Below are 12,103 nucleotides of genomic sequence, written 5' to 3'. Positions count from 1 at the left end.
ACAAAGTTTCACGCAACGAAACTTTTCCGAGGTGAATCATTAATCATCGACTCGCAGGACAAACCCAAAAGCGAAACAAGTAAGAAAGTGAGATACCCGCTACCCATTTTTAATAAAGGCAAAATATTGCGGTATTATTTTAAAAATATACCAAAAATACTAAAAATATACCAAATGGTATGTTTGATATATCGATATAGTACACCATTCAAAATATACCATAGACGGCACAATATACCAGATTGTTAGCCAAAGCAACTATGACCCCTAGTAAGTAGGCGTTTTTGCCCATAGAAAAGTATTTCTTTAATAACTTCAATTTTTAATCTGATCGCAACCAAATTTTCAGGAATCATAACTACTATAGTTATTACTATACATACCAAAATTCGCAACTCTAGCTTTAAAATTAGGCTTGTTATTCGATTTTTTTTGATTTGCGTGGGCGGAAGTGGGCGTGGCAAAAATTTGAAACAAACTTGATCTGCGTGCAAACATAACAAATGCTGTCGAAAAAAATTAGAGCTCTATCTTTTATAGTCTCTGAGATCCAGTGTTTCATAAGGACGGACGGACAGACACACAGACGGACATGGCTAGATCGTCTCGGCTGTTGACGCTGATCAAGAATATATATACTTTATAGGGTCGGAGATGCCTCCTTCTACCTGTTACATACATTTCCTGCCGGCACAAAGTTATAATACCCTCCTACCCTATGGGTAGCAACAACGTAGGTATAACAACAACGACGTCAAGGGATTCTCTGTGCTGGGATTTCTGGTCATCAATTTTTTTTTGTTTATATTTTTTTTTATTATATATTCTATATATATATATGTATATATATTATTTTTCCTATTATGCTATAATTCGATGGTTGTCGATAAGCTTTTTTTGTTAAAATTGCCTCATGTACATATAGAACTATAATCATAATAATAATACTATAACTATATATGAATTTGATATGATATCATATTAGAACTTGGAACACACCGTTGCCTTGCATCTTAAATATTTCCTCCCCAACAAAATATTTAATTTTCTACAATCACAACTAAAATTTAAAACAAAAACATTAAATATGTAAAAAATAATGAAAAAAACATTTAAACTAGGTAAAAACCAAAACATTTTTGTATGCAAAAAAAAAAACTATGGAAATTACAAATTACACATGTATAACTGTATATATAAGTACATATATATATAGATCTGTATATTACATATCGTGCGTAAATCGGCTATATTTATACATTGCTAGTAAAGCTCTTTGTTCCCTGTGTGGCTTCTCAGTCCAAAAGCATTGGCACCAGATGCTTGACGAACCACTCCTTCGATATGGCCAGATGATCACCCTCCACACTGAGCAAGTGCAGCCGCTTGCGCTGCTCCAGCAAAACCAAACCAAGCTGCGACCAAAGAGAGAGATTTAACTAAACCGATTGCGACTACAAATTTAACAACTCTGATGTGCTTACATTCTCGTACACTTTGCTCTGATTCAGCGGCTGAATGTGTTGATCCTGGCCGGGCTCATAGAACTGAAACCATTGCGACTCCTTTGGCTGCACGATGGTGTCATTGAGGAATTTGACCAAGACCAGCCTGCAAAAAGAAAACAAACAGTTGTTATTTAACTGCTCAGTTAATAGTATGGATGCTTTACCTCTTCAGCTTGTTGAGATTCTCGGAGTAACGTTCGTTCACATACAGCTCGTTGTTGATGTCCGCCAGGAAGGTGCTCTTCAGCCTGTAGCTGCTCTCGTGCAGCGGATCATGCCAATACGTCGCCTGCACCAGCTGCTGTTGCACCCAACTGAAGGGAAATCAGAAGTGATATAAAAAACTTTAGTTTTTTAGTTGAATTATTTGCAGATTATCTCAAATCGTTATTAACAGAAGCTTAACATTACAGTCGCATTCTGTGTTCGCTTAACAGCAATGCCGAATGCTAATTAACAGAGCTCTTAAGCTAAGCAATACAAACAGTGTTGTCAGAATCTCTGGAGCAAAAATTGCTGGATTTCAGAAAAAAAATTGCTAAAATTATACAAAAAATAGCCAACAAAATTGCTAAATATTTTAAATGGCATTATTCATCATGTTTGTACATTTTTTAATTCATTTAAGAATAAAATCTTGAAATTAAAAATAAAAAAAACAGGATTTCGTATTTTTATGATTTTGTTAGGGGGCAAATATTACACTTGAAACGCAGTTAACTTTTCAAGTCAGTGAAGTCAAGTAGCTCATATAATCGAACCACTTGGTTAAATACAAGCCCCGATTTCATTGCAAACTGTTAATCGCAATTTTTGCAGTGAATGACAAAATGAATACATAATAAAAAGGATTTAAATTAAATAGCTAAGATTGCCAAAAGAGAAATAAAAAGTTGCTAAATTTGTAGCTAATAGCATTTAAAAAAAAAAAAATGCAAATTAACTAAAGCAACTAAATTGCTAAACTGGCAGCACTGCTTCACAATTTCACAATTTGTATTTAGCTAATGAGTAAACGAACTAAGTTCGCACATGAACTATAAACAGAATCGAACTATAATGCAAATTTTATGAGTAAACCTCAAAATACATCCTATCGGTAAAAGAGCTACCAAAAGCAGCCGAAGCATTAAAAAAAAAAAAAAATGCTAGATTTCTAGCTAATAGCATTTTACAAAATCTTATAACTTTTGCAGTTTCAAAATAGCTAGATCTAGCAATAAATTAGCTAAAATGGCAACACTGCTGAGGTGTTCTTATGACTAACAGATGAAATTGAGTTTACCAACTCGGCGGTTGCCTATCGCTACCCATTAAATCCGAATACCCAGATATTTTCCGATTACCCGGTACTAAGGCTGTGTTTTCTTTAGCGTGACTAAACTTACTCTTCATAGGCGGCATAGTTGAGCAGCTTGGTGATGTACTCGCAGCTACTCTGCTTCAGCGTGGGGCACTTGGGCAGTCCAAAGATGCCCTGATGCTGGCCGCCCAGGCTGATGAGCGTGCGCATCGGCGGCGAAGGACAACGTTGGGCCAAAGCACGTCTAAAAGAGAAATCAATGAATTGACAGAACACCACATCAACAGCAGTTGACAACTTACAGAAACTGTCCGCCCTGGGAGAAGCCAATGGCATTGTAGCCATCGGTGAGTTTTTCATCCTGGGCCAGCTGCTTGCACACATAGTCCACCTGCTTGTTGGGATGTATAAAGAAGCCGCTCTCATAGTCGAGCACCAGATTGCCGCCGATCTTCAGGGAACGCACATAGGTGCCATTGGTGTGCTCCTCGATCAGCTTCTTGATGGAGCCCAGGCTGAAGGGGAAACAACAAGTGTCGCCCATGCCGTGCCACAGCACAACTGGCAAAGGAGCGCCATTTACCTCGCTGCCGCTGCCGCTCCCCGCTGCTGCTGCTGTTGGCCAGACAAAGGCCAAAGGTGAGACAGCTCAGTAAATAGAATGCGCAGCTGGCTAAACGCATATTTAATTAATGGCTTTGGTTTGACTTTAATGACCCTGCAATTGTGTTGCTAAGTATTTTTGGGACGCGCCCGGCTTCTTTGTTTTATTTATGTTTCAAAACTGCACAGTTTCACATGCACTGCCCTGGGTAACCAGGGCTGGCGAAGGACTGTTAAATAACACAGCCGTTTAACTATGTGTTATTGCTTAAAAACAGTTCTTTGCATGCGGTAGTTAATTAATATATAGCCAAAAAATATAAGTTCTTCTATTTCTTAAGCAAATCGTAGTAAAAGTCGAGTTAAAATTTTTTTTAAAATGTTTTCTTAACATTTTGCCAATCACAACGAACTATTTCAGTAGATTTTCAAAAATATCGCTGATGCAATCGATACTTTTGAAATCGTTAAAGTTCCATCACCAGCAACAGCTGATCGCTTGGCGCCAAAATTAAAGTTTAGTAACGGTTTCAGTTCAAAGGTGCTTAAATTTATTACAAAACAAAAAAAAAAACGTATAAGAATACAATTTCCTTAGAGACATTGACCCTCATGGAGCACACACCAATGCGGTATCACCGCATCCGGATGAATGCCACGTGCAATTAAACGTTCGCGATAGCGATAGAAGCGACGCTGGGCCAAATATGCCGCCGACTTGGGATTGGACCACAGACGCTCCGCAGCGGCGCCAGCTCTGGGCCAAATGCGAGGCTCTGCAAAGAGTGCAAAGAGAGAAAGACAGCAAGTAAGAAGAGGACTCCAATTGGTATTATAGTTGAGCACTTACCTAGCGAATTCTGATCCACGTATTCGCTCCACATGCACACCTCGCCCCCGAGCACTTGACGCCCCTGAGGACCACTTAAGCTGGCCAAGGGCAATGGATTGTCGTACACCTTGCGCCAGTTGTAGTACTTGGTGTTGCCCCAGAAGCCATGATCCAAATACCACGCATCCTTTGTGGAGATCAACAGTCGATAGCCGCGATGCAGGAGATCACGATTCAACGAATCCTGCGCCCCCACCCACGTCTGGATGATGAAACGCTCCTTGGGCAGCAGTTGCTCAATGTGCTGGGGATCGGTGAGGCGACTGGACCAAAGGATCACCGGCTTGGGATCACTGATCTTTGGATACATGTGACGATTGATATTGTCCCAGGCCTCGACGTTGCGCTGATGGAAACGCGACCACAAACGCAAGAAGCTCGCCTCACTGAGATCGTAGCCCAGCGTGCGCATCTCATTGGTGATCTCCTCGGTGCGATTCCAGCACTGCAAATACACCTCATCGCCGCCCATGTGGATGGTCTCCTCGGGCGCGCCCAACTCGGCGACATCCTCGAGTATCTCCTTGAGCACGGCGTACATGTGATCGTTGAGTGGATTCAACTGGCCACAAGGCGGCTGCACGCAAAAGTTGCGCCACGGCGACTGATTGAGGCAGACGGACATGTTGCCCAGACCCGCCGCTGGACCCCATTGCCAGCCATTGCCCGCATGCGAGGGTCCATCGATCTCGACCAGAATCCGTATGCCACGCAATCGGGCGTATTTCACCAGATTAACGGCATCCGCCCGGGAATACGTTTGCGCCGTGGAGTAGGCGCCATAGCGTTGCATCTCGGGCACACGTGTGATCTCCAGCGGGAAACTGTGCGTGTCCACCACATGCCAGTGCAGCACATTCAACTTGGAGGCCGCCATCGCATCGAGAGTGCTGCGTATATACCGCAACGGCACAAAGTTTCGAGCCGAGTCCAGCAGGAGACCGCGATGTGGATAGGCGGGTGCATCACTGATGCGTGCACCACTCACCAACAGGAGTCCATTACCCAAGCTGCCGGTGACCAGATTGCTGAGCGTTTCGAAGGCGTGACGAGCTCCATACACCGTGGGTGCTTTGATGTCCACAAAGCTGGCGGTGTCGGTGGTGCGCACCACCATCATGTAGCTCTCATCGGTGGTCCAGTCGAGGATCAGACTGCTGTCGGTCACTGTGGCCTTGACGAGCACCTCTTTGCTGCCGCTGAAGGTGCAGTTGCGTGTGCATTCCTTGAGGAGATTGCTCACAAACAAACGATTCGTTTCACGCAGAAATTGTGTGGTCACCGGACTGGGTGCCACCACATTGAAGCGCACCTTCCACGGATCAAAGTGCACGCGATCGTGCGACAAGCTGCAATTGCCCGTGGGCATTGGCCAAATGGAACCGTATTTGCCACACGACAGCCGACAATCGCGCTGACTTTCAAACTGTTTTTGAGCACGCACCGCACTGGTGAGCACCTCCTCCTCGGGCAAACAGAGATCGGTTGCATCGCAATACCATTTACTGAAAGGGGTGAGTAATTAAATAGTTAAATAGTTAAAATAGTTAAATAGTTAAATAGTTAATAGTTAAAAGTGTACGCAACTTTAAATTCAAATTTCGATAAAAAGTTTATCGATTGCGCTTTCAAGGGATCTCCTTAAACAGTCACTGTTAAACGCCTGTTATTGATCCTGTACGCACCTGTTGCCGTCCTTGTTGCTCTCACTGCTGCTGCTGCTGCTGCTGTCGTCGGCGACAGCGAATGCGACTGCTGCGCAAAGGCAAATCGCCAGATAACGGTTAAGCTGCATGCTGCCGTTTGGCCTGCTGCTTAACGTTGTTTATTAATTGCCGATAATTGCAAAATACCGGAATCAAACACGACAACGACAACAACAAAACAATAATATGAGTGTACGAAAGTGTTGTTGCACCCTCAGCGTCAGCGAGAACGTCGCTTGCAGATGGGCGCAGCACGAAATCCAAACTGAAACTAAATTAAATGCTAAAAAGACTAAGCTTATCGACTGAATTTATTTTTGTCCCATTCGCTCGCTGTCAGCGTCAACGTCGGCGTTGAAGCGGAGCCAAAGAGCGCAATAACATATGATATACATAGTTCTTGTTGTTGTTGTTGTTGTTATTATGCTTGGTGGGGGGAGGTTATGAGGTTGCTATGTATGGGTTTAATGGTGGGGAAGGGGCAAACAAGCGCAGCATTGGCCGCGCAGCCGCTGCAGCTGTCCCGCTGTCATGTACCGTACGAAATGGGGCGCGATCCGATAATAAATTGTCACAACAATAACAAACTGCTGGATCACCCTTTCACGGCAAACATTTCGAAGTTGTTATGCCCTTTGATTTTTGAAAAATTCGAAACTAGCCACTCAAAAGAGACTTAGAAAATTGAGGTGGCAGGTCGATAGTTAGATTGTATCGAAGAATCGTTTGAAAATTAAGGAGCTCACAAGGAATAAGAAAATTGAGGCGGCAGGTCGATAGTTAGATTGTAACTCACAAGGAACGATTAGCGATTTATTTTCAGATTTGTTTTAAGTAGAGTTATTTACCAACTGATATGCTGCGTGAATTAGTTTTTCGAACGCTTAATTTATGCAACCTGCAAAATGAACTCGCCGCATATATTTATGTGGAATTAATGAATGAACTCGAAGTTGATTTATCTAAGCATTGGTAATTAAAGTTCGCATTTGCTTATAGGAACATTCACTGCTTTTGTAGCATAGCTGTTATGTCCCACTTGTTGCACGCATTCGCAGCAAGACTGATTAAAAAATAAAACAAAGTTAACATATTCCAATTCCGATTCGATTGGCATGCCAAATAGTCGATGGGCAAAGTCGAAGAGAAATTTCTGCACTTGTATGCAAAACAGGTTGATGGGGCCAAAAAGTAACAGAATAACTAATGGGAACTTTACTCCAAACACTGCAATGAAAAGCTTAGCTACACGTTTTTCCCCTGAATTATGGTCGATGAGAATGTTTTTGAATATCGAATGAATCAAATGAATGTGAATCCCAAGACTATTTGATATCAAATATATTACATACATACATATAGTAGAAAAACTTGCTTTAATCAGCAAACATTTAATTCCATGGAAATATACCCTGTAAATACCAAAGAAAGCAGGGTATGTTCGATATGCGAATTAACATATGACTGCTTGCTGAGTTGGGCAATCAGTGCCTTTTAATAGAAGTGCTTACTAGGTATTTGAGAGTCGATCAAGTACAATGCGCTCTTAGATATTTGTTTGTAAAACACCCACATATTTTACACCCTCATCCATTATATAAACTTGGCAAGAATAAGTTGAGAGTAAATTAAAAAGCACAAAACTGAAATGTGAACTCATGTGTATGTGTGTGTGGGGCATTGTTGATTATTATTTTTATTGTATTCGGCATTTACACATCTGCATGCATACGAACGCACACACACACACACAGACACAGACTCACACGCAGTAGTAGATTTTTCATTATTCTTTCTTTTTATTATCATTATTATATGTTTTTCAATTTCATTTCAATTTCATGTGCGCTTTTGTGCGCTTTCAAATGAATTATGCGATAGCGCCGCCTTGGCCCATTGTTGTTGCCACCGCACCACTTTTTTTTTTGTTTTTGCTGTAGTGCTCCGAAGCAAGGCAGGGAGAGTGTGTGGGCGTGACTTAGTATGTAAAATTATAATAATTAAAAAATGTGCAAGCCGTTGGGGGCAACGGATAAACTGGTGAGGATAGTCCTTGGAGTTGAAATGCTTTTAAATACACATTAGGTAATTAGGGAAAGCTTAGAACAACTCATAACCTTCCATTGACTGCAAACTAATGTATTCTAAACTATCGACAAACGACTTCAAAGTGCCGGCAAGCGGTGTCGTGAGTCACGTTACACGTTACACGTTTCACGCATGCAGCCGCACATCTCTAAGCGCACACATGTGCGAGCTTAATGAATTTCTCCAACTGTTTGTTTGCTTGCTCCTCTCTCTCTCTCTCACTATCTGGACATGACAAGGTGCGAGCGACAGAGTGAGAGTGAGGGAGATAACTAGTAGGGACAATGCAAATGTTGGCCCACAGTCGACGCCACTGATTATGACGTTGATTACATTGCGGCCACTGCGCGCCTCCTTCCCCTGCCACCCTGACCACCCGCATCCCCCTCTACACTCGTCAGTGACCAGGTCCTAAAATGTCTGTCGTCCGTCGTCAGTTTGTCAGTCAACGGCTGCTGCTTAGAACAATGCGAGATTAAAAACTGTAACAAATTACAAGCAAAACGGCAAATAAATTACAAAATAAAAAGCCAGCTGGAGCAAAAAGAACAAAAACAACAGCAACAACAACAACAACAAGAACAACAAAAGCAAGAGCAAAAAGTTGGCATATGATAGGAGTAGTGGGAGGGAGCGAATACGAGTATCCGGACGTTGAGTTCAGCGAACGGCATACATGTGTGTGCGTGTGTGTGTATATGCGTGTGCCTGTATCCCTTTCACACACAGCAAGCAAGGCAGTGCATGTAGTATGTGTGTGTGTGTGCGTCGAAAACTTATGGCAAAGTTGATTAGCCAACGAAGTTGTAATTACTTTACAACAAAAGCAAGTCGCAGCATTTGCCGATAATTGATAAATAACAGTGTAGCCAGTTTGGTAAACACTGTTCTATGTTCTTAAATCGACAATTCGTCACTAAGTATGAGCAACAATTAATAAATAATTATTTGTGTATTTCAACAATAATAATAATAATAACAATTATTGTGCTGATAATGGATGCATTCAACTGTGCAAAAATACACTGTTATCATTAATCGATCTTGCTGGTTATCGATTACCCACGCCGTTTATTGCCCAGTCGCTGTTGTTGTTTCAGCTTGTTGCTCGCATTGTTTCAGGCACACACACACACACATAGACACACATCCACACAAGGGTTAACTACAGCGAAATGAAATCAAAATTAACTCTCGTCGAATCATTGGAGTGTATGTGTGTGTGTGTGTATTGCTTTTAATTCCCGCCAACGCTGCAAGGTGCCGTTTGTGAAAGGAGGAGAGGTGGATGCTGGATTGTGGATTGCAGGTACGTATGTACTACGTACACACACAAGTGAGCGGGACGGAGGGAGGTGTCTGAGTGGACGAGGGGTGCTCACTGTTTCTATTGCACATGTCGTTCTCTCTATTCGTTGTCGTTCCGCAAACAATGCAAATTGCATGAATGAATGCCATTTTGCATTTGGTTTCAATGCCTCTGCCTGCTGTTGTTGTTGTTGTTGTTGTTGTCGATGTCTTTGTACAGTGCCTGCATTCGTATTCGCATTCGCATTCAATTTCTCTTTTGATTAAATCAAATGCATAAAATGTTTTCAATTCAAACCGAAGAACAGCAACAGCAGCACAAGTGAAAAGGAGAAACTCAAATCAGAATCACAGCATCATCGGTCTCAGCCGCCACCACGTTTAATTTTTTCCGTTGCTTTTTTTTTGCGCGCGCTAATAGCTGCACAGTTATGCTTATACCCTGTGACGTCACAAACATGAATTTCAATCATGGACATTATTTTGCAGCAGTCTCGCATTTAAGCATTCAATGGAAGCGTTTACAGGGTATCTGATAGTGTACTACTTGCGTTTGTCGCGACTACAAAGTCAATGTTTTGATTTGATTTTTTACACATATGCCACATGTACATACATATGTATGTATGTTTGTGTGAGTGTGCGGGTATATCTAGTTTTTTAATTAATTGCACTAAAATTTACCCCTCGACATTGCCCTTGTCATCCATTGCTTTGGCTTTGTTTTAATTAAGTTTTGTTCTTTTTTTTCTTCTCTTCTGTTTTTGTTTTTTTTCCGACTGTTGTGTGTGCTTTTTTATTTCATTATTTGACAATTGAGACTCAAGTTCAAGGCCCATTTAGCCATGTTGCTCTCTTACTCTCTGTTTTCCTCATACTCTGACAATATCATAGATTACACAAAACGCGCAGTTTCTATTTTTGAATAGAACTATGTTTTTTATTCCCGCTACCCATAGGTTGGAAGGGTATTATAACTTTGTGCCGACAGGAAATGTACGTCACAGGTAGAAGGAGGCATCTCCGACCCTATAAAGTATATATATTCTTGATCAGCGTCAACAGCCGAGACGATATAGCCATGTCCGTCTGTCCGTCCGTCCGTATGAAACACAGGATCTCAGAGACTATAAGAGATAGAGCTAGAGAACTTCCGCCCCCGCAAATCAAAAAAATCGAACAATTTTAAAGTTAGAGTTTTGGTATATACAATAATTACTATAGTACTTATGATTCCTGAAAATTTGGTTGCGATCAGATAAACATTGTCGAAGTTATTAAAGAAATACTTTTGTATGGGCAAAAACGCCTACTTACTAGGGGTCTTAGTTGCTTTGGCTGACAATCTGGTATATTGTGCCGTCTATGGTACAGTCTGAATGCGGTAATATATCGATATACCTAATATACCACTTAGTATGTTTTTAGTATTTTTGTAGTATTTTGATATATTTTGAAAACAATACCGCAATATTTTGCTTTCATTCAAAATGGGTAGCGGGTATCTCACAGTCGAGCACACTCGACTGTAACTTTCTTACTTGTTTTTATTGTTTATGACACTGTTTTTCTGATTTCCTTTCGTTGGTCTTCCAAAATTGATAGATTGAGTCTAAAAAATCATAATTTGTAATCCATATTTTCTAAACTGACTTAATAAAACATAATCAACTGGCCACATTTTTGACACACATAAATTGTAAGTTACCTTTCTCAGAGTTTTCAGTATATGTATTATACTATAAAAGAGAACCAGGTATCTAGCTGGGCAATGTTATTTCGGTTGTAATCTAATTAGTTGAAAGTCTATTTATTGTCGTGATAACTAAATGAAACCAAACATATTGGGGACTATGTTGAGAAATAGATAAACCAATAAAGTTGAAGCTCGCTTATTGGGATTGTTTCAATTTCGAATCTACCAGAAATTTGAAAATTAAGTTATTGAAGTAATTGAAGTGAATTTTGGAGTTTTGTTGCATAGAGTTAACAAAAAAAAAATAAATAATTTATTGCACTGGACAACAATTTTTGTTTTTTTCTTTTTTTTCCATTTTTTCCATTCATTATTTACTGAAAAAGAAATGTGCAAAAATTAAAATATATATACATATAAATATATATAAATTTGTAATTACCTTAAACAAAAGTGGTTCTACTTTGGGAAGGTCTACTGTATATTGATAAGCTTTAGAGACAAACCCTATAATAAAACCCTTGATATGGTGGAGCATTGAACTTGTAGGTGGTAAAATGTATTTTTTGTGCCAGATTTGATCAATATTAGAAGTATATATTATAAAGAAAATAACTATATACTAATCGGTATCGGTATACAAACATTTATAGATATGATTTGATGAAAGAATAAACTAATTGCTTAAATGATTGGAGATAATATTATATGTTACTTATGCATTCGTAATACTAATTAATCTTTTTTTGTATAAAATTGATACAATCTAGATATAATAGATAGCTAAACTGGATTTACAATCATGTTTGGCAATAATTGCTATTGAGAGTAAAAGCTTTCGCTGATTTTGTCAATGATAAGAGACAGAGAGAGAGAGAGAGAGATAGCGGGAGCAAGTTCTGATTACATATTATGATTTCATTTTGCAACTGAAACAGAAAACAACAACAACAACAACTGCATTACACACAGGCAACGAAGAAGAAACAAAACAACATG

The 12,103-nt window shown here is 40.2% G+C and overlaps 2 protein-coding genes across 2 annotated transcripts in view; both read right to left on the bottom strand.

Annotated features, from left to right (window-relative positions):
* Window positions 1–805: 805 nt before the first annotated feature.
* Window positions 806–3,597, bottom strand: LOC133848514 (palmitoyl-protein thioesterase 1). The gene is made up of 5 exons (XM_062284130.1): window positions 3,114–3,597; window positions 2,897–3,055; window positions 1,673–1,822; window positions 1,485–1,611; window positions 806–1,415 (listed from the first exon to the last, which is right to left on the bottom strand). The coding sequence occupies exons 1-5, from the start codon at window positions 3,353–3,355 to the stop codon at window positions 1,296–1,298; spliced, it is 798 nt and encodes a 265-aa protein (XP_062140114.1). The 5' UTR covers window positions 3,356–3,597; the 3' UTR covers window positions 806–1,295.
* Window positions 3,598–3,942: 345 nt separating this feature from the next.
* LOC133848639 (chitooligosaccharidolytic beta-N-acetylglucosaminidase) overlaps window positions 3,943–12,103 on the bottom strand; it is a 31,097-nt gene continuing 22,936 nt past the window's right edge. The window contains exons 2-4 of the mRNA XM_062284278.1: window positions 5,992–6,102; window positions 4,265–5,811; window positions 3,943–4,190 (exon numbers count right to left, since the gene is read on the bottom strand). Coding sequence (XP_062140262.1) covers window positions 4,009–4,190; window positions 4,265–5,811; window positions 5,992–6,101 — 1,839 coding nt within the window. The 5' untranslated portion in view covers window position 6,102 and the 3' untranslated portion in view covers window positions 3,943–4,008. The remainder of the gene's footprint in view (window positions 4,191–4,264; window positions 5,812–5,991; window positions 6,103–12,103) is intronic.

Source organism: Drosophila sulfurigaster, chromosome X, assembly GCF_023558435.1.
Source record: "Drosophila sulfurigaster albostrigata strain 15112-1811.04 chromosome X, ASM2355843v2, whole genome shotgun sequence".
Taxonomy (NCBI): domain Eukaryota; kingdom Metazoa; phylum Arthropoda; class Insecta; order Diptera; family Drosophilidae; genus Drosophila; species Drosophila sulfurigaster.
Note: the sequence above shows the minus strand (reverse complement) of the source record. Positions and strands in the feature narration are given on the sequence as shown.